At 37.1% G+C, this 21,577-nt stretch overlaps 1 protein-coding gene across 2 annotated transcripts in view; it reads left to right on the top strand.

The window, feature by feature from the left end:
- Positions 1–21,577, top strand: part of RYR2 (ryanodine receptor 2) — a 775,249-nt gene that overhangs the window by 580,066 nt on the left and 173,606 nt on the right. For both annotated transcript variants that reach the window (XM_047762364.1, XM_047762363.1), the window contains 7 exons: positions 1,189–1,329; positions 3,000–3,163; positions 5,416–5,494; positions 8,058–8,147; positions 8,542–8,679; positions 18,089–18,166; positions 19,570–19,645. In XM_047762364.1, coding sequence (XP_047618320.1) covers positions 1,189–1,329; positions 3,000–3,163; positions 5,416–5,494; positions 8,058–8,147; positions 8,542–8,679; positions 18,089–18,166; positions 19,570–19,645 — 766 coding nt within the window. The remainder of the gene's footprint in view (positions 1–1,188; positions 1,330–2,999; positions 3,164–5,415; positions 5,495–8,057; positions 8,148–8,541; positions 8,680–18,088; positions 18,167–19,569; positions 19,646–21,577) is intronic.

Genomic DNA, 21,577 nt, shown 5'->3' with positions numbered 1-21,577 from the left:
TTGAGATTCCTAAATTATGTGTGTATATATGTTTTGTAACTGAAAGAGAGACCAAATGAGAAGAAATATTTTTACAGTAAGAGATGTAGATAGCTTTAAAAAGGGTAACCCTCATCAGTTTATTTCCCCCTTAGATACAGGAAAAGAATCCAAAAATTTAAAGTTGATTCAGGAGTTCCCATCGTGGCACAGCAGAAACAAATCTGACTAGGAACCATGAGGTTGCGGGCTCAATCCCTGGCCTCGCTCAGTGGGTTAAGCATCTGGCATTGCTGTGAGCTGTGGTGTAGGTCACAGACGTGGCTTGGATCCTCCTTTGCTATGGTTGTGGCATAGGCCATCAGCTGTAACTCCAATTCACTCCCTATCCTGGGAACTTCCATATGCCCTGGGTACAGTCCTAAAAAGAAAAAAAAAAAGTTGATTCATAAAGATCATTTTATGTATTCGGCAAGTAGTTGTAAATATTTGTTAGTGTATAAATCCAGAACATATTGTCGAAAGAGTTACCCAGTAATTGAAAAATTCTGTTCACATCTTTGAACTTTTAGTTTAGTCCTTTAAAATATCTCTAGGTAAAAATCTTAAGCAATATAAGATAATAAATTACATCCCACACCACCAAAGAACTATTAAGAAATGATTGAAGTAGGGCAGTTTGGGAAGTTTACTTAGAGATGTAAGTTCTGAGGCAAATTGTGAGGTGTGGTGATTAAGGAAGGGGAAAAAAGGAAGCAAAAATATTCAGAGAATCTCTTCCCTGGGAATGCACATTTTAGGTGCTGCATCCTAGAGATATTTCCATGTGCCTCTGGGTCATCTTGACATCAGTTCTTTTTTTATATGTGTGGATTCATGGGGATAATAAGTCATAAAATTGTGAGTAAATGATAGCAACTGAAGTAGAACTCAGGGATACACAGATACCCTAACAACCTCCTAAAGGATGCTGTTCAAGATAGACTTATTTGTGAAATTGGGCATTTGGTCTTCAAACTGTGATGAGCATTAATTTTTAAAGAGGCATCATCTACAAGGTAATTCTGTTCTCCAAAAGAATCCGTATGAGATTGAGCAATTTCATTTCAGTTGGCCTTATTGAGTGGCAGTAAATGCCCTTTGGGAAGAAATGGAAAAACTGCCAGAGGTGTCTTAGCTCAGTTCTCTTATAATTGTTTTCCCACCTAGCTGCTGACAAATCATTACGAAAGATGCTGGAAATATTACTGCCTGCCTGGAGGGTGGGGAAACTTTGGCGCTGCCTCAGAAGAAGAACTGCATTTATCAAGAAAGTTGTTCTGGGGCATTTTTGATGCCCTGTCTCAAAAGGTAATTTAATATTTTGGGGCTTTATTTGGTAAAATAATTAGAAAGCTATGGCCTCAAGATAAGATAGTATTCCTAGTAGAATCGTGAAATGCTCTCTTGACTTATCAAGACTTGACATAGTTTTCTTCTTTCTTTTGATTTATAACAAATTTTGAACATGCAGTTTATATTGACTTTTCATAATCATAATGATCATGTGTTCTATGTGGTCAGAACACTTTCTGACTTTAAAATGGCTAAGCATTTTAGGAAATTATGCATGTGGGTTAAGTTTGCTTTGGGCTTATTTGGACTCAAACCCTCTCTGGTCAGTCACCTCCGCAATCTTAGAAGCCTGAAGAAATCCTACCAAATATAAAAATAATAAATATTAAATCTCATAAAATTGTCATATTCCAGTGGCCTTACTGACTTTCCACACTTGGCTGCTATGGCGATTTAAGTATCCCCCTCAGTGTTACTTAGGTACGTGACATTTGCTTAAAGTTGCCATATGTACAGTGAATAGTTCAGATACTTTCGGAGAACTGGATCATAGTGTTTCAGAGAAAATCAGAACAACGTGCTTTGTATGCTTACACTTAACTTATTAATCAAAATCAGTTCAAATTCCCAAACAGACACCATCACGTGACCTGAATAGTATAACCAGAAGTTTGCTACATAATGAGGGAAGTTAATCTGTGATGATGTTTGGCAGCTACTTTTCACTGTTTTTCCTTGTTGAATTGCTTTTGCTAAACTGAGAGGCCTTTTACATAGAAGGTATTTTTAGAAGAATTTGCAGCTTTAATTTAAAATTGTGAGATAGGGAGTTCCTATTGTGGCGCAGCGGAAACGAATCTAACTAGGAACCATGAGGTTGTGGGTTCAGTCCCTGGCCTCGCTCAGTGGGTTAAGGATCTGGCGTTGCCGTGAGCTATGGGGTAGGTCGCAGATGGGGCTTGGATCTGGCATTGCTGTGGCTCTGGTGTAGGCGCGCAGCTACAGCTTGGATCAGATCCCTAGCCTGGGAACCTCCATATGCCGTGGGTACGGTCTTAGAAGAAAAAAAAGTAAAGTGAGGTAACATTTTAAAATAATTATTTTTGAATTTAAAAAAAATCAACAAATCAAGTTTAACTAATTATGTGATTACTATACAAATACCTCTCCTCAGAAATTTTGATTGTGCTTATTTCCTATGGAATTTCTTTCTCAGTTCAGAATTTTATTTTTCATACCTTTGTATGGAATACAGATCAGTGAAAATTTCTTATTCTCTGGAATACTTTAGGTATTTTTCACATATTGTCCTTATAATGTGGTGCAGCAATAACCTGTAACTAATTTTAAGGATTGTAGTCCTCATTGACTGAAATTATGTTTATGTTGAAAAGATATGTTAGACACTTAGAATATTCAGGTTTACTCTGTTTCAAAAATTGGAGAATCAACTTTCAAAGCAGAAAATATTTTATTCCTTTTCTGCTGCAACTGCAGTAAAAAGCTTCAGTTTCTCTTAAGCTTGTTAGGATTTCAGGCTATATTTTCCATTTTCTAGAGAAAATGGGGAATCAAGTTAGTCCATGGTAATTCCAGTTTTCTCATACCAGCTACTGTGATCACGTTGACAACTTTTGCTAAATAGTAATAGAGTATTTATTTTTTGGTCCTCCATTTCTTCCCAGAAATATGAACAAGAACTTTTCAAACTGGCACTGCCTTGCCTGAGTGCAGTTGCGGGAGCTTTGCCTCCAGACTACATGGAATCAAATTATGTCAGTATGATGGAAAAACAGTCATCAATGGATTCTGAAGGGAACTTTAACCCACAACCTGTTGATACCTCAAAGTATGGACTCTTTCTATTGCAGCAGATTTTTATTGTAAATGATGTGTGAAGTCTGAAATTGAATAAGGTACTAAAGTGAACTTTCTCTAATCCATGCCCCCTTTGAATTGGTATCCTTTTAATAGGGGTCCCTTTACCTGATGAAATGATAGTAATAATAATAATAATGATTATACAAACATCAGAAATAGATAAGATGTACCTTCTAGGAGGTAAACCCTTAATATTATCAGGATTCTCTGTACGTAACTACCTGGTAATACCTATAATAATGAGAATCAAGAAAGCATATCTGTTATATTTGTAGTGGAAATTTTACCCTAAGTGTTTATTAATGATTGCAGCCAACCTCTGTGTAGAGTCTTTGACTCTGCATGCCCCCAGCATGCAGTGCAAAGCTCTGTCTCTATCTCTTTGAGCTACGGGCATCACTTCACCATCACTCCATCCCAGCAAGGCCTGGGGTTAGCAGCTGATGTTCAGCATTGTGAAGCACAGCCTGAGAGTGAAGGGAGTAGCAAATGAGAATATCCGCAGAAAATTTAGCATGCAGTTAGAATGCAGTGTGACAGCCTTCACTACAGATAAAATGTTATTTAACATTGTGAAAGTTCTTCCATGTACCTGGTTGCATAAACTTTTCTACAGATAGGATGTTTGGGCACAACAGGTGCTTGGAGTCTCAGCATTTTTGTTGTTGTTGTTAATGTCTTTAAGTAGGATCACGGTTTCCCATGTGCAAGGAAGCTTCTCTCCAGGCCACATTATCTTATTCATTCCATGGTAACTCAACAGAATGAGTATTAGCAAGGTAGTCACTTGGTGGTTACTATCCAGGACATCTGAATTGGCTTGGGAGGTCAACTGTGAGGCCTCTGGGTGGCCCCCCAGCTGGTTTAGCTTCTGTAACCAGATCAGAATTTCAACCCAAGTGGTATGCCATTAGTTTGATAATGCCTTAAATTTGCATGTTTGGTATTTGATGACAGTCCTGTGAGAACAGACTCTACCCCCCAGTATTTGGCTTATGTGATTGATCCTTTGTATCTCTTCTAAAGTAAGTAAACCAAAATATCACATGTTCACATTCCTACCTGGGTAAGTTTATGGTTTGCTAACATGCAATGTAATCCAGGATTTTAAAATAACATCAGAACAATGTCATGGCTTGGGTGTTAATTAATTCAATTCGATTAATGAATAAGTGTTGGGCATGTATATTAATTTACCTCGTCTTGCCCCTTCGGGGATCTCCTAACAGATTAGGTTTGCATAGTGATATCAATAATTCCTACATCTTTGTGATTTTTACATAATGTTTTTTAAGTATGTGTGTGTGTCATAAAGTTTAATTACTAACTGATAACTTTTGCTGGAAAAGAACAGTAAACCATCTCATTATAATAGGTCTTACTTATAATTCTAGTCTCAAAGTTAATTGCATTAATAAATTACTTTCATTTATGAATGGAATTACAAACATTTTTAATTTTCCATTCCTAGATAATATGTGATATTCCCAAATCTTATATTTACCATCAGACTTGGTCATAACTGTATGGACTCAACATCCATTCAAGAGATTAAATATTTTATTTAAATGTGAAAGAAATCTAGAAATGGCATCCAAATCATAAAGCATGAATTGCTTAATTACTTTTCCCTATATTTCATATTAGTAATATTTCAAATTTATACATAGACCATTAAAATTTAAAACCATTAACACATAAGTAGCTTTATGCAATTAATTTAAAATTAATTTTAGTACATTTTAAAAATCTAACCGGTCAGATTTCAGCAGTCTTTTACCCATTTATAAGTGTTGTAGAAGAGGCTTAAGTTCAAAAGGAAGAATAACTTCAGAGAACAAATGTGGGAGGAAAGTATGCCTTTAAGCTTGTGAAACCTCACTGTATCTTCATTCCGGCTTTAAAAAAATTTGGTGTAATCGATTGCCCTCTTTAAGTACATTTTAACTATTTTTATTTATACTATGTGTAATCGTTATTGTATATAACTTATATTAAGACAAAGTATGAATCAATATAAGATGAGCAGATAGAATATTATCTGCTTGATTTTTCTTACGTTGTTCCTACAATATGGGAAAGTAATACCTTGTTAAAACAATTTTTTAACAGTTATGCATCAAATGGGATTTAAGCAATCATAAGCTGTGAGTAAATTATTAATATAATTCCCTGTAAATCCTGTGAAAGTCAAGCCTTTTTTCTTTGTTTTTCTCATAGTATTACAATTCCTGAGAAGTTGGAATACTTCATTAACAAATATGCTGAACATTCCCATGACAAGTGGTCAATGGACAAGGTAAAAGTCAGAATGTCACATTCTAATTCAATAGTGACTATGCCTCATAATTGATCATGGCTCAGATATTTCTGGCTTTGACAACTTTCTACTTCAAAGCGAGGGCTTTAGGTTGTGAAAGAACATTTCATTATAATTTGACATATGAATTAAGAAATTGTGTTCATAAAAAACATAGTGTTAAAATTAAAAAATCTATTAATTAAATCAAATATAGGTTTTATTTTGTGGGGGGTGGTGGGAGTGCACCTGAGGCATATGGAAGTTCCTGGGCTAAGGGTCGAATTGGGGCTGCAGCTCCCAGCCTGCACCACAGCCATAGCAATGCCAGATCCGAGCCATGTTTGTGAACCACACCAGAGCTCACAGCAACGCTGGATCCTTAACCCACTGAGCAAGGTCAGGGATTGAACCTGCATCCTCATGTATACTAGTCGGGTTCATTACTGCTGAGCCACAATGGGAACTCCCTAAATATAGTTTCTAAACATACCTTTTTTGTAGGAGTAAAAAGTAATAATCAAGAGGGGCTTCAGTAAGGAATGGTGACTCTGCATCCAGAGATCATTTAAAGGAACTTTAGCTTTATGTGTAATTTTATTTTAGATAAAATTGTAAAAATTATTAATCAGAATATTGTAATTATTTACACCTTCTATTCTTATATTTTTTGTGTTTTATTTTTTATTGAAGTATAGTTGATTTATAATATTTTGTTAACTTCTACTGTGCAGCAAAGTGATTCAGTTATACATATATATTCTTTTTCATATTCTTTTCTATTATGATTTATCTCAGGATATAGAATATAGTTTCCTGTGCTCTACAATAGGGCCTTGTTATTTATCCATCCTGTCTATAGTAGTTTGCATCTGCTAATATCAAAACCTCAATCCTTCCTTCCCCTAGCCTTCTTTCCCCTTGACAATTGCAAATCCAATCTATGTCTATGAGCCTGTTTCTGTTTCATAGATAAGTTCATTTGTGTTGTATTTTAGATTTCACATATAAGCGATATCATATTGATACTTGTTTTTGTCTGGCTTACTTAACTTCATATGATAATTTCTAAGTCCATGTTGCTACAAGTAGCGTTATTTCATTCTTTTTTATGGCCAAGTAAAATTCCATTGTACATATGTACCATATCTTCTTTATTCATTCCTCTGTCAGTGGACATTTAGGTTGCTTCCATGTCTTGGCTATTGTAAATAGTGCTGCAATGAACATAGTGCTGCAATTATCCTTTCTAATTATAGCTTCGTCTGGGTATATGGCCAGGAGAAGGATTGCTGGATCATATTGCAACTCTATTTTTAGTTTTTTGAGGAGCCTCCATTCTGTTTTCCATAGTGGCTACACTGCTTCTGTTGTATTTCTTACTACTAAGTACATCTATAGGTCACTTACACGGCAAGATGACATTTTATTTGCATTGTCAAGAAAAGAAACCAACCCGAATGAGATAACTAAAGCAGCTGCAATTGGTGACATAAATCCTACATATGTTACATATTAGGAGATTTTTCTGGAGGAAGCATTATAGCAGGATAGTCACATTTAAGTTGAGCCTAGTTACACTTGAGAGAAGATGGTTAAAAGAAGTTTACCAGAAAAAATTAAGTTAGATGATGCATGGATCTAAAATAAGCATGTTCTGATTTGGTGAAATGAAAATCACAACAGCACAAGTTCCAAAAGATGCTTATGTTACATAGCAATTCAGTATCACTCTGTTAAACTCAATATTGTTTCAATCCTTGCCCTGGCCAGCCAGTCCCTTAACCCCTCTAGGGAACCCCCTTTTTGTTTTGTTAAACATGTGGCCCTTTTTTTGGTAATCTGATTTACTAGGTAAGTAAGTAAGAGTTAAGTGCCTGTTTTATATAGACTCTTCTAGGTACTGAGCTGGTGTGGGTGATGAGGAAATGTATAGGAAGGCAGTCCTGAGCTATTCCAGCTATTCCACAATCTAGACATGAAATAATACAAGGGAACAGTGATATGTGCAAATTATATGGGCAAAATAACAACTGTGTTGAGAGGTCATTGGATGTAGGAGTGGACAAAACAATTATTCAGGGAAGCTTCCAAATAAAACAGTTGCTCCAGATTCCTCTTTAAAAAAATGAGTGTTTGACATACGCATGTCACAGGTCGGGGCCCTAAAGGGACCAAAATTAATATCATGGGGGCCATGGAACTTGCATCTTCCCTTTAGGGAAGACACTGACCTAAGGAAGACTGGGTGCTTTTTTTTAATTTGGTGAATTTTATTATATTTATAGTTGTACAGCCTTCATCACAACCCTAATTTTAGAACATTTCCATCCCAAGCCCATGACTGGGTGCTTTTATTCTCTGGATATAAAGATTTGTTACAGGTGATTACTCAAAAATATACTGACTAGAGTGAAAATCTTTATATTGACATATGCTGTACCACGTTCAAACTTTAATCTTTATCTTGGTTCATTTTAGATTTATTTATCAAGTACATACTTCAACACATGCACACCTAAAATGAATACATGCAGAACAAATTTGCCTTTTTTTTTTTTAGTTGGCAAATGGATGGATTTATGGAGAAATATATTCAGATTCATCTAAAGTTCAACCATTAATGAAGCCATATAAACTATTATCTGAAAAGGTGAGGATGGTTTTTTTCCAGGTTATATAATTTTAATATATGGGGTTCTTTGTTATGTAAATTTCCCATTAAAATGTCTATTTTATATATACTAATTTTACCTTTTCTCAAGGTCCCATTCTTCAGTTTTTATCTATTATCTTTGTCCCTATAGTCCCATTTTCTATCAGTGTTTCATTGGTTATTCAATTCTGTACTTGAATAAAAAACAGTGTTTTTCTGTTTCTTTTTGATTTTTATTCCTCTCCTATATTTTTAAGAACTTTAGAAAATATTCTTATGATTCTTAAAAGAGTTTTTTGACAAGGGAAATATATTTGTAATATGTAATATATTTTAATATGCTTATTAAGCTCATATTTTGCTTGATCATACCCCCCTTTTTTTTCCCTAGGAAAAAGAAATTTATCGCTGGCCAATCAAAGAATCTTTAAAAACTATGCTGGCTTGGGGTTGGAGAATTGAAAGAACACGGGAGGGAGATAGCATGGCCCTCTATAACCGCACTCGTCGCATTTCTCAGACAAGTCAGGTAAGAATTGCCGTGATGAACCCACTGTTTAGGTTTTTTTTCAGATAATTTTAACATTTCACATAATGATTTCATTTTCGAAAAGAAATAATTTGAAAATTCTGGAGACTGACTTAAGTTTAGAAGGGGGACAACTATGGTCTTTTTTCTTTTAATTTCAAGTGAGCTTAAGCCTGGGGTAAAGTACTGGAGTTTACATATCAGGCTGTACTTGCCCTGATGCTATTATAGGAGTACCAGAGGATAAAGGCTTGCAGTTCTACTGTGAAGGATGTAGGATGTGTTTCTTAACCACAGTTAGGTCCTCTAGAGAACTTTGGTCTCCTTTCCAGTAAGAACTGAAGGTTGCTTCTTAGGGGCCGGAGGGGTGATCAGACAATAGTGATCTAGATTCACACCCCCCCGTGGATGTTCCACACAAGTGAACTGGAGCCCCTGCCCACTTGGAAAGCAGGAGACATCTCTGAGTAACACAGGGGACAACCAGACAGGCAGAGCAGGGGTCATCTTTGAGTAGCACAAGCCAGGGGGTCATGTCAAGGACATTCAGTCAGCTTAGCAAGGCATGATTGTGGAGCTTCTGTGCCCGAGGTGGTAGAGTAAGGATGGCTGTGACCTGGAGAGACTAGGGTCCAAGGTGGGGACCAAGAACCACCTGGCCCTTTCATTTCTTCTAGGAGCTGAGCCTGTTCTTGTCCCTTTCCAGACTGCTTGGGCTTCTGCATTTGATTTAACTAAAATAATATGCTTATTATTGCTGCTTATACACATAACATTTCTGAAGAAAGAAAAGGTGCTCAAATCACTTTTCACATGCCCCTATTCAAAATATACTGTTAAATGTACTAAGTTGTGATTTGGGCATATTTTACATGAAATACTCTTCAGTGTCATGAAGGTGGAAGCTATAAAAGCATATCTTACCTTTCTAATAGGTAGGCATACATTGCTAACTAAATTACATTCTGGGGAGTTCCAGTGCAGTTCAGTGGTAAGGAACCCAACTAGTATCCATGAGGATGTGGGTTCGATCCCTGACCCAGGGATGCTGTCAGCTGTGGTGTAGGCCTGCAGCTACAGCTCCAACTGGACCCCTAGCCTGGGAACTTCCATATGCCATGGGTGTGGCCCTAAAAAGCAAAAAAGAAAAAAAAAAAAAGAAAAGAGAAGAAATTACATTCTGTTTTTATCTGTTGGAGTGAATATTGAGCACAAACTGAGTATTAGGCAAAAAGAATACAAAAATAATAAGATCCAGTTCTGCTCCTAAAGACTGACAGTTATGTGTTAGAGACAATTAAGTTAAACCCACCACACAACAAGATTGAGGCTAGTGGTATGGACAGAATACTCAGAGTGCAAAAAAGGACTCATCTCTTCTTTTTTCCTCTGTAAGTTGTGTAGGAAATTAGGAAATTATTATGTAATGGGAGTGACTTTAAGCTTTGCTGGGGAAAAATAGATTCACCCTTAATAGCAAAAATTATGTGCTCTAATTAAAAATTGTCTATGTAAAATGAGAGCATGCCCTTTGAAACAATAATGGTGCCATTTTTCTGAGCCAGCACTAAAGATTAGAAATGGTGTAAGGCAGACAGGAAGAGAGACCTGTCTCTTAGCCAGGAAAAGCAGGGCCTATAAAATGTGCTAGAGCACAGCTCAGAGAGGCAAGGGAAGGGCTGCAGCAGAGAGAAAGGCCTCCCGTTCTCTCATAGCTGCCTTTGTCATACCTTTTCCCACCACTGCTCAGAGCTGCTAAGTATGCCTCTGCCTGTGCCATCTCTAGGATTCTTCAAGTGCCAAGAAAGTGAGAACAGCACAAGGCTAGCCAGGCCCTCCTGAGGACTAAAAGAACCCGTAGATTTCATATTTTTGTGAGCGTCCCTGCAAAAACACTGTAACTGGTGATGAAGCGTAACAAACTCCAGAATGAGGTTGGATCATGTCAGATATCATATCTTCCCTCAAACTTAACAAACTGAGGCTAAAACATTGAACCTTATTACAGACTCTGTGAAGTAGAATGCACAAGCTATAACCAATTTATTTTCAGAAAAGGATTACCTTTTTTCAGCCCCCAGGAAACTCATAGTTACGTTTTGAGGAATTTCAATAAACTTTTCTCAAGATGGCTGAAAAAAAAAATTGTGTATGAAGTATGTATTTCCCCTTTTCCTTAGCCCCTACCCCTGTTAGCTCCTAATGTTGTTTTTGGTGCCCAAAGACCTCAACACATGTTATTAACTGATGCCCATATAACCATCTCTCTCTCTTTTTTTTAATTGTTATTTCCCCAATACAATTTTTTTTTCTACTGTACAGCATGGTAACCCAGTTACACGTACATGTATACATTCTTTTTTCTCACATTATCCTGCTCCATCGTAAGTGACTAGACATAGTTCCCAGTGCTACACAGTAGGATCTCATTGCTAATCCATTCCAAAGGCAATAGTTTGCATCTCTTAACCCCAAGCTCCCACTCCATCCCACTCCCTCCCCTCCCTCTTGGCAACCACAAGTCTGTTCTCCAAGTCCATGATTTTCTTTTCTGTGGAAAGGTTCATTTGTGCCATATATTAGATTCCAGATATAAGTGATATTCATATGGTATTTGTCTTTCTCTTTCTGGCTTACTTCACTCAGTATGAGAGTTTCTAGTTCCATCCATGCCATATAACCATCTCTTAAGTTATTGGTTTTCACAGTGACATGTGTGACACATAACAAATATTGTTAAATCTCCTATGTCATTTTAAAATATTAGGAGGTGCTTATGCCAGAGACATAGTGTACAAATTAAGAGGGACAGTTCTGGAGGTGTAGACCACTGGGATTTCAAACCACTTTCTAGAAATATACCACTAGGTGTGTTACTTAATCTGTTGGCCTCACTACACTGTAACTCTTATTATTACCATTCTTATTTAAATATTTTTAATGCCACGGTTTCTTCAAAGGTAAATAAAAGAGTGTGTTTGCATTTTTAGTACTTCGATCTCTTAGTAGTTAAAAAAAAAATAGAAAAGAATAGGGAGTTACTGTTGTGGCTCAGCAGTTTACAAACCCAGCTAGTATCCACGAGGATGCAGGTTCAATCCCTGGCCTTGTTCAGTGGGTTAAGAATCTGGCATTGCCCTGAGCTATGATGTAGGTCATAGATGCAGCTCAGATCTAGCGTTGCTGTGGCTGTGACATAGGCCAGCAGCTGCAGCTCCAATTGGACCCCTAGCCTAGGAACTACCATATGCAGCAAGTGCAACCTTAAAATTTTGGGGAAAAAAAAAAGAACATTTTTATCAGTATCAGAGATGGAGATATATCACTACAAATACATTGATAATCCTTGTCATTATTTTCACACATTCTTGAAGCATAAACCAACATGGTTTGAAATATGAAAATAGATTGCCATTTCTTAATTGCTAACCTTATAGTATTATCATCTTATTATCATCTTGCCAGACCCCTTGTCTTTTCTTCTCTTCATTACCGACCTCCGATGTGATTATAAACACATTTTTCTATTATGTAATGGATACACTCTTTTGAATAAATTAAAAAACACTTATTATAGCATCACTTTATAGTCAGGGCTGTATGTGGATGAATGGAGGTCACTTGCTCACTAGGTTCTGGGACTGATTTTCTCAGCTTCCTTCTACTGGGATAGCGTTTCCTCTGCAATGCAGAAGTAGCCTGTGTTTAACTCAGCCATACCTGGCACGACCTGGTGGGATTAAAATCCTGGCCTCCCCATGGACTAGCGAGCTTGTTTGTGAGTGCAGGCAAATTGCTTAAACTTTATATCGTGCAATTTTCTCCTTTCTAAAATGAAAGAGAAAAGAGCATCTAATTTAAAAGATTCTTGTGAAGATTAGATGTTGTCAGGCTTATAAATCACGTAAGAGTGACGGGCGTTTATTTTGGTGTTAGACCTAATTATGATCATTATTATTTTATGTGGATCAGTAATATTATTAATGTCTTGCTTTTACCATGAACACCCCAGGAACCATGATTTCAGGAAATTTACCACTAATTAGGGCTATGTAATTTGCATATTAAGATAATATATGTGCATGCAAAAAACCCCAATAATTTGATAGGATATAGAGCAGAGTATATCAATGCTGAGAGAATTAAAAGTGAGGAGATTCTAAAAAATGTGTGGATTTTGACTTTTTGGTAGTGATCACTCAAGTGAGCACAAGAGGAGAACATTTCTGACAATTTCAGGTATATTCCACAGATTTTTCAGTAGTTACTTATTTTACCCCCTAATTTTAATTTCTTTTCTTATATCTAGTTTTTATTACAAATGTCAAGTATCAACTATTTAAACAAGTGAAAAAAACTAAGTCTGTAATCTGAGGAGGAGAGGAATCTAGAAATGAAACTTGAGAAAGTTTTACCTATCTTAACAGGCTGAAACATAGGAAGGATTCATTTATTTTCTCAATGGATATTTCCTGCACACCTGCTCTGTGCCATGCATTATCTTAAGCTTTTCACCTGGTCCATGAACAAAGTAGATAAAAACCTCTGCTCTCATGGAGCTTATATGCTAATGGGGAAGGTAAACAATAGATATAAATAAATTACATACTAGGGTCAAAATGTGATAAATATTATGGAAAGAAGAAACTTATCATGGAAAGGCAGACTGCGAGTGCAATGGGGGAGTCGTATAGCATTTGGGATGGGTTGCAATTTCATATAGGGTTGTTGGAGTAGATTTCATGGAGAAGATAAATTGAGTAGACCTGAAAGAGGCGAGGGAGTTAGACATATCTGGGGGAAGGATGCTCCAAGCCTTTCACATGCTCTCAGTTGGATATGTGGTCTGGTATGTGTGAGGAGGGTCAAGGAAGCCAATGAGATTGGAGCTGAGTGAGTAACTTGAGTAAGGTGGAAGTGGGGGTATGGTGGGGGGAGAACTCTAAGCAGCCAAATCAGGCAGGACATCAGGGGCCATTTTAAGAAATTTGATAAGTTCTTTGAAGTCAGACAGAATTACTTTAAGATCTTGATTCTGCTATTTACTATTCATATGATGTAATGACTGGGAAAATACTTTTAATTATTTGGAACCTATTTTTTTCCTCATTTTAAAATGGCAGAATGCAGTATCTCCTTTTCTGAGATATTCTTTTTATTTATTTTTTATTTTTTGTCTTTTGTCTTTTTAGGGCCATACCTGCAGCATATGGAGGTTCCCAGGCTAGGGGTCTAATTGGAGCTATAGCCTCCAGCCTACACCACAGCCACAGCAATGCCAGGTCCTAGCCACATCTGCAGCCTACACCACAGCTCACAGCAATGCCGGATCCTAACCCACTGAGTGATGCCAGGGATCGAACCCACAACCTCATGGTTCCTAGTTGGATGCATTTCTGCTGCGCCATGATGGGAACTCATTTTTATTTTATTTTATTTTTTTCAGAGTCGTTCTAAAGATTAAATAAGTTATGTGCCTTGCACATAACCATTCACATGATGGTCGTTATCAGTTGTTATGTTAATTGCTAATAAGACTGGAGTTAATTAAATTCAGAGATGGTATGTTTTCCAGGTAACTTGAAATTATGGAAGAAAGACCTGGCTAGTCTTCTGATTTCTGTGTATGTAAAGTAGAGAAAGAGGTCATGAAAAACATAAAAAGAATCCTATCTCTGAATAAACAAACTTCTACTTGCATTCTTTAAACCAGCCTCAATAACTTAAGGTAAAAGGACATAAACTTCAGTTATGTAAGAAACACGGTCTAAGAGGATAGTAAATACTGAGAATTTTATTTTAGGAACAAATCAAGTTAACGATATCAGCTCTATTTTACACACTCCACAAAATTTGCAGAGTTTAATACCTTTCTTCATTAGTTTTAAGACACATGTTTGCCATATTTCAATAACCAAGACTGGAAGTCACTTTATAATCCTAAAGTTGATGAAAGATGGCTTGTGCCAGACCCTGGGAATACTACGATGTGTAAGGCTCAGCCCAGTCCTACAGATGTGTATTGTAGAGTGTAAAGGGTTCTGACTCGGGGAATAACAAATATTGTGGAAATATGAGTGAATCAGAGAAGGGAAAGACTGAAAGCAGAAAGACACTCTCCCTAGGAGGATATTGTATACACACCACAAAACAAAACAAAAACATTAAATATCTGAATTAGAGCCAAGACTGTGAAAATGGAGAGAGATGGATGTATCCCAGGGATGTTTTGCCATAGAAGGGACAGAAGGTTGTGATGGGTACATGATAGCAAAGGAGGAGGATTAATCAAAGGTGGTTGTGGATCTGGTTGTGCCGGTGGTTGGGGTGTGCTCCATGAGGTAGGGAGTGCAGCAGTGCTGGTGGGGTGGAGAGAATAATGTTCTTGATTTTAGATGTTGTATTGGGAAGAATTCTGGCTTTCAGAAATCATCTCCCATAGCTGTGATCTGAAAATGTTGCTTTCCTTGGGCTTTGCAAATGTGATGACACCTACCATTGTGGTCAAGGTTAATGACGTCAAGATTGGGAAGATGATACGGAATTATCGGTGGGTCCCATGTAATCACATGTTCCCTTTAAAAGTAGAGAACTTCTCCTGGCTTTGGACAAGGGAGATGGACTACAGAAGATTCAGAGAGAGGCAGTGTGGCTGCTCTGAAGATGGAGGAAGGGGCCATGAGCCAAGAAATGTGGGTGGCCTTTACAAGCTGGAAAGCATTCTTCCCTCAAACTCTAGAGGAACATAGCCCTCAAACTCCTTGAGTGTAGCTCATTGAGACCTGTGTCAGATTTCTCATAACTTCGTGATGTTTTGTTATTGTTTTGTTTTATTTTGTTTTGTTTTTTAAATGGACAAAGGATTTGAATAGGCATTTCTCCGGAGAAGATACCTGAATGGCCAAGAGGCATATGAAAAGATACTCAGCATCATTAGTCATTAGATAAATGCAAATTAAAACCACAATGTGATACTACTTCACGCCCACTAAGAAATTCAAACATTTACAGTGTGCAATTCCAGGGTGGTAGTATAAGCACAGAGTCGTGCAGCCTTGACCACAGTTATCCCCAGAAGAAACCTCATACTCTTTAGCAGTCATTCTCCATCTCCTGCCTACCCCAGTCCTCAGCAGCTACTTTCTGTGTCTATTTGTCTATCCTGGATACTTCATATAAAGGGCATCATACAGTTGGTTATGTTTTAAGCCACTTCATTTCTAGTAATCACTCACAGCAGTGGTAGAAAGTAAATACACATATATAATCCCAAATGGAGACAGTAATGAGTAGTTAAAAATTTAAGTCTGGAGCACCGGAGCCATGCTGAACTGGATTGTTTATTTTGGGGTTCATGAAAATATAGTTGGTAAATGAAATATTTATCAAGTAGATGTGGTTGGGGACACCTAGAGAAAGCATTTTAGAGTCAAGAAAGAAACAACCAAAGGAACCCACAAAGCCACAGATATTTAAAGATAATGTGTGGAAGGAGGAAGAGAGATCAGAGAGGGGAGCTGAGAGCCAGGTGGGTGGTTTTGTGGTTTTGTGGCCTTCGTGAAACAAAGGGGCTGGTGGTCTGTGGTTATTAGTGTCCAGTCTAGAAGGGCCCATTTGACGGTAGCTGGAAGGAAGACTTTGAATTTAGCAACTTAGAAACTGATAATTGGGAAGGCAGTGCTAGTAGAGTTCTAGGAAAACAAATACATGGTAATATGCTGACATAGTAAGAAGTGACAGTAAGAAAGTAGAAGGGAAGTTCCAGTTGTGGCTCAGCCAGTTAGGAACCCAACATAGAGTCCATGAGGATGTGGGTTTGATCCTGTGCCTTGTTCAGTGGGTCAAGGATCCATCATTGCTGTGGCTATGGTGTAGGCCTGCAGCTGCAGCTCCAATTTGACCCCTAGCCCTGAGAACTTCCATGTGCTGCAGGTATGGTCCTAAAAAGGGGGAAAAAAAAAAGAAGAAAGAAGGATGTAGGCCTGAGTCAGGAAGCCTGAGATAAATTTGTAACTGCTCAGAATTTTAGTCATATGACCTTGAGTGAGTCACTTAAGTTCTGTAAGTCTCAATTTCCTTTCAGGGGTATTTAAAGGAGGAAAAAAATTTGATTTTCTTACAGATTGTATTATGAGATAGGACGTAGCAGTGGCTTGGTCCTGGCCAAGGTTTAGGCCAAGGTTTAGGCACAGCTGACCAGGAAGTTGAGGATAGCCCATGAGAACATGGTAGCCTCCCCTTGTTCTACAGACATGGATCCCAGCTATATTGTACCTTTTACTTTATTTTTTGCTTATCCATGTCTGACAAGAATATACACAATTATGAAACATATCAAGATATCATTTTAGATCTCTAAGCATGAACCCAAGTTTGTTTCTGTGGTACACTTTCCTGTAATATAGCATGGGGTAGAATGAGGTGAGGGCTCTGGACAACAAGTGAAACCTTCTTACAGTTGATGAGAAGATAGATTTCATTGTTAAAATGCCAGAATTTAGATAATAAGCCCTCTGGTTGTTGAGGATATTGGATATTGTTGTAAATCATTGAGTACCATATGATGCACTTTTTTTTATTAAAGTATAGTTGGCTTACAGTGTTGTGTCATTTTCTGCTGGACAGCATAGTGACCCAGTCTTTTTCTTACACTGTCTTCCATCACGTTCTAGCCCAATAGATGGGATATAATTCCCTGCGCTGTACAGTAGGACCTCATTGCTGATCCATTCTGAATGTAATAGTTTGCATCTACCAACCCCAGACTCCCAGTCCATCCCACTCCCTCCCCCTTGGCAACCACAATCAGCTCTCCAAGTCTATGAGTTTGTTTCTTTTCTGGAGATAGGTTCATTTGTGCCATATTTTAGATTTCACATATAAGTGATGTCATATGGTATTTGATATACTTTTGGAATTAAAAAGTTGGTTATCTTGGATGCTGCAGCCAATGTGATAAAAGCATTTGCACTGAAAAAGAGAGCTGGTTATATCTGATCTTACTCTTTGGCCCATAAAGACATTTACAAATACTGATTTATGTAAGGAAAAGTAAATTTCACTGCAGCTGATTAAAATTGGTAAGAAACTCAAGAATTCAAAGTTTCCTTTGACTGGGTAATAATTGGACTCACTGCATAATTTGTTGAATCCTGATCATTAGCTTGCAAAATTGATAATCCCTACTATATTGGGATGTATTAGCCAACCATAAAAAATGGTCAGACACCCAAATATAATTTCATCTGAAAGATATGTTTTCAAAATCATTTTGGGTAGCTACTTGCTGATTTTATCCAAGGAAACAACATTTGGATGTTTGTTTGCCTTGTTTTTCTAAAGTATCTCTCAAATCTCTCTCCTCTGGGTTTTTTTTTAATGAGATGCTCCTTTTTGGTAAATTATCTAGGTTTCTGTGGATGCTGCCCATGGCTATAGCCCTCGCGCCATTGACATGAGCAATGTCACGCTATCCAGAGATCTGCATGTAAGTACTTTTAACTTCTAAAACTAGTCTGCAAATTTCTGCAGACAGCATACTGTAACACTCTCATGCCTATATTTTACAGCATGAATTATTTGACTATGGTGATCATCTGAAGAATCCATGGGATTTATGGACTATGTACTATATTCTTTTCATGCTGTAAAAGTTGATATAACTTTTTCTAGGATGTTTCCTCCAGATAATATATTTCCTTTAAAGATCATATCTAATGTAATTAAATAGCTGTATGTGAGAAGAGACTCAAGCAGCAATTTATAAGCTCTGCTCAAGCATGACCTTAATTACTCATTAAAGAGTAATATATTTTCAGTTGTTAATCCCAGCAGACTGATGGCATTTTGCTTGTTCCAGACATGGTCTTACCTGCTCTTCTTTGTCACTAAGTTGCCTACTTTGAAATGCCCAATTTGAATGGAAGATAAAATGTATTGCCATAGAACATAAGTTAAAGGTCATTATAATGACCAGACAATGATATTCTCATTGTTAGTATGTTATTATTCCAAGAGAAATAAGTAAAATCTATGGCTTGTTAGATCATTTGGCTTGCTTTTGTTATTGCTTCAGTATGACTCTGTTAAAATGACATAGTAAACTTGAAAATCAGAAGTGGAAGGATTCTTAGAGGTAATTGTATCAAAATCCAAAGGCCCCAAAAAAGACTAATGAGGCTCTTCCAAGCTCTCTTGCCTAGTTTGGGACAGACATTGATCTAGACTATTTGTCTGATGTCCTTTGCATTCAGTGTTCAGTAAATTTTCCATCATCTTTTAAAGCTTTGGGACTTAAGAACTTTCAAATAAATATATTTTTAAAGTCCAATTTGAGTTTTCATTATGAAATTGAAAAAGATTTGTTTTGGGAGTTCCTATTGTGACTCAGCGGTAATGAACCTGACTTTTATCCTTGAGAATGTAGGTTTGATCCCTTGCCTCTCTCAGTGGATTAAGGATCCTGCATTGCCATGAGCTGTGGTGTAGTTTGCAGACATGGCTTGGATCTGGTGTTGCTGTGGCTGTGGCTTAGGCCAACATCTGCTGCTCCAATTAGCCAGGAACTTCCATATGCCACAGGTGTAGCCCTAAAAAGCAAAGAAAAAAAAAAGTTTATCTTTAAACATTGTAAATAACAGTGGCCATTCCCCTCAAATCACCTCTACTGTTTACTACTTTGTAATTTCACAGATCATTAGAATCCTCTGAAATTCAAATTCTAAATGAGAAAGCTGTCATCAATTATCTTTTAGATATATTTTAGCACCAATACACTGAGATTTATTAATTTAAAGCATGTTTTGATATGTCATGTTGGAAAGTAAAGTTACCCTTTTCCAGTATCCTTTTAAAGTATAACTTAGTTACAAAATCTTTTGTTCATTGAAGGCTATGGCAGAAATGATGGCTGAAAACTACCATAATATATGGGCAAAGAAAAAGAAACTGGAACTGGAGTCCAAAGGTAATATTTTCTAAAAATACTTATTAAAAAACAATCAGAGTTTGATTCCATGAATATATAATAAGGATAAAATAGTCTTTTTAGCATAGAGCTCATTGTACCTTTATTTTATTAGAATGGTTCAAGGAGTTCCCATCGTGGCTCAGCAGGCTAAGAACCCGACTAGTATCCATGACGATGTGGGTTCGATCTCTGGCCTTGCTCAGTGGTTTAATGATCCGGCATTGCCACAAGCTGTGGCATAGGTTGCAGATGCAGCTCAGATCCGGTGTTGCTGTGGCTGTGGCATAGCCTTGCAGCTGCAGCTCCAATTCAGCCCCTAGCCTGGGAACTTCCATGTGCTGCACATGCAACCATGAAAAAAGAAAAAAAAGGAGGAGAAAAAAAAAAGAATGGTTCAAACATGGCTGTAATAGTTTCAAGGTGGAAATGCTATGATTTCCTGACTATTAGTGCATATTTCCTCATGTTTAGAGTTTTGATGGCTCACTCTTACCCATTTTAGCATATAGATATCTATATTTCCCTTTCTAATACTTGAAATGTTCTATTAATTACTCAGATCTCCCTCACTAACTTCTGCCCCTGACTGAAATATTTTCCTTATTTCATTCTATCTTCCATCACAGCCTCTTTGTTTTATCTAGTCTGGTTATGTTATTATATCTTTCACACTTCACTTGCTCTTTTCTGCTGTTTTTTAAAAAATACTAAAGTGGCCTAATATTCTTCTAATAATTTTTCAAATGTTAATTTATTAAGAAAATTAATTTTCTTAATTAATTTTCAATATAAATATGTAATGTTTGCTTAAATATTTAATTTAATTCATCCTGTACTTATGATCTCTTTCATTGTTATTTATTCAACATTTGATTATACACATATTAGTTATAGTGTGTGTGTGTTCTCTTTAATTACTTCCTATGTGGATTTCTTTTTTTTTCTTTTTTCTAATGCTTTTTTTTCCTTTTTTTCTTAAGTTTTATTGGAATACAGTTGACTTAAAAAGTTGTATTAATTTCATGCATATGGCAAAAGTATATCAATTATACATACACATATATCCATTCCTTTTCAAATTCTTTTCCCATATAGGTTATCACACAGTACTGAGTAAATTTCCCTGTGCTATGTGTAGGTCCTATAAAGTAGATTTCTTTCTCTCAATGCAAAAATTCAGGGCCGTAACTTCAGCTACTTTTGCAGTTACTTTTGTAATCCTTAATGTACAGTTCTGGGCACCAGGAAACTTTATTTCCTATTTATTAATATAAGTAGGAATGTAAAGGGAGTTAGTTTTGAAGGGTGGGGATATTTCATAGTGAAAGGAAGAGCTGTGATGTTGGAGGATGGTACCAGGCACCAAGCACTAGGAAACAGAATAACACACATCCAGTTGATCATAGAAACGAACCAAGAGGATTCCACATACCAAAATTGCCTACTCCAGAATGTGACTCGGGGCTAGGCCTGTTTTTCTAGAATCATTCCATAAAGGTGTATAGAGTGAATGATCAGTTGTTTGGCTGGCTGGTGGAGGATGGATAGGTGGATGAATAGCTGTATCACAGAGTTGTAGAATATGTGCTCAGTGAAACTCTCGAAGGGGCATTATCCACATGACCAGTAGACAAAAATCACTCTTTGTTCCATGAGTAAATCACATGAAAAAATTCTGTTCTTTTTTTCTAAGTATGCTTTGGTCACTATGATTTGGTTACAATGAAAAGTAGTAAGCTAATATCTTACTACTCTCTACTAAGTTCGTGTGCTGGAAAATCATCATTATTCCTTCATCCCAGGGCTGGCCATTGGGTGTCCTACAGTCAGTGCCTTCTGAGGCATCCCTCCCTTTGTATCCAGCTCCTGCTGGTCCAAATTCATACCTTGTCAGGGGAGGGGAGGGGAGGGGAGAAGAGCATAGTTGCC

Source organism: Phacochoerus africanus, chromosome 15 (genome assembly GCF_016906955.1).
Source record: "Phacochoerus africanus isolate WHEZ1 chromosome 15, ROS_Pafr_v1, whole genome shotgun sequence".
In the NCBI taxonomy this organism is placed as follows: domain Eukaryota; kingdom Metazoa; phylum Chordata; class Mammalia; order Artiodactyla; family Suidae; genus Phacochoerus; species Phacochoerus africanus.
This window is presented reverse-complemented; position numbering and strand designations above follow the sequence as displayed.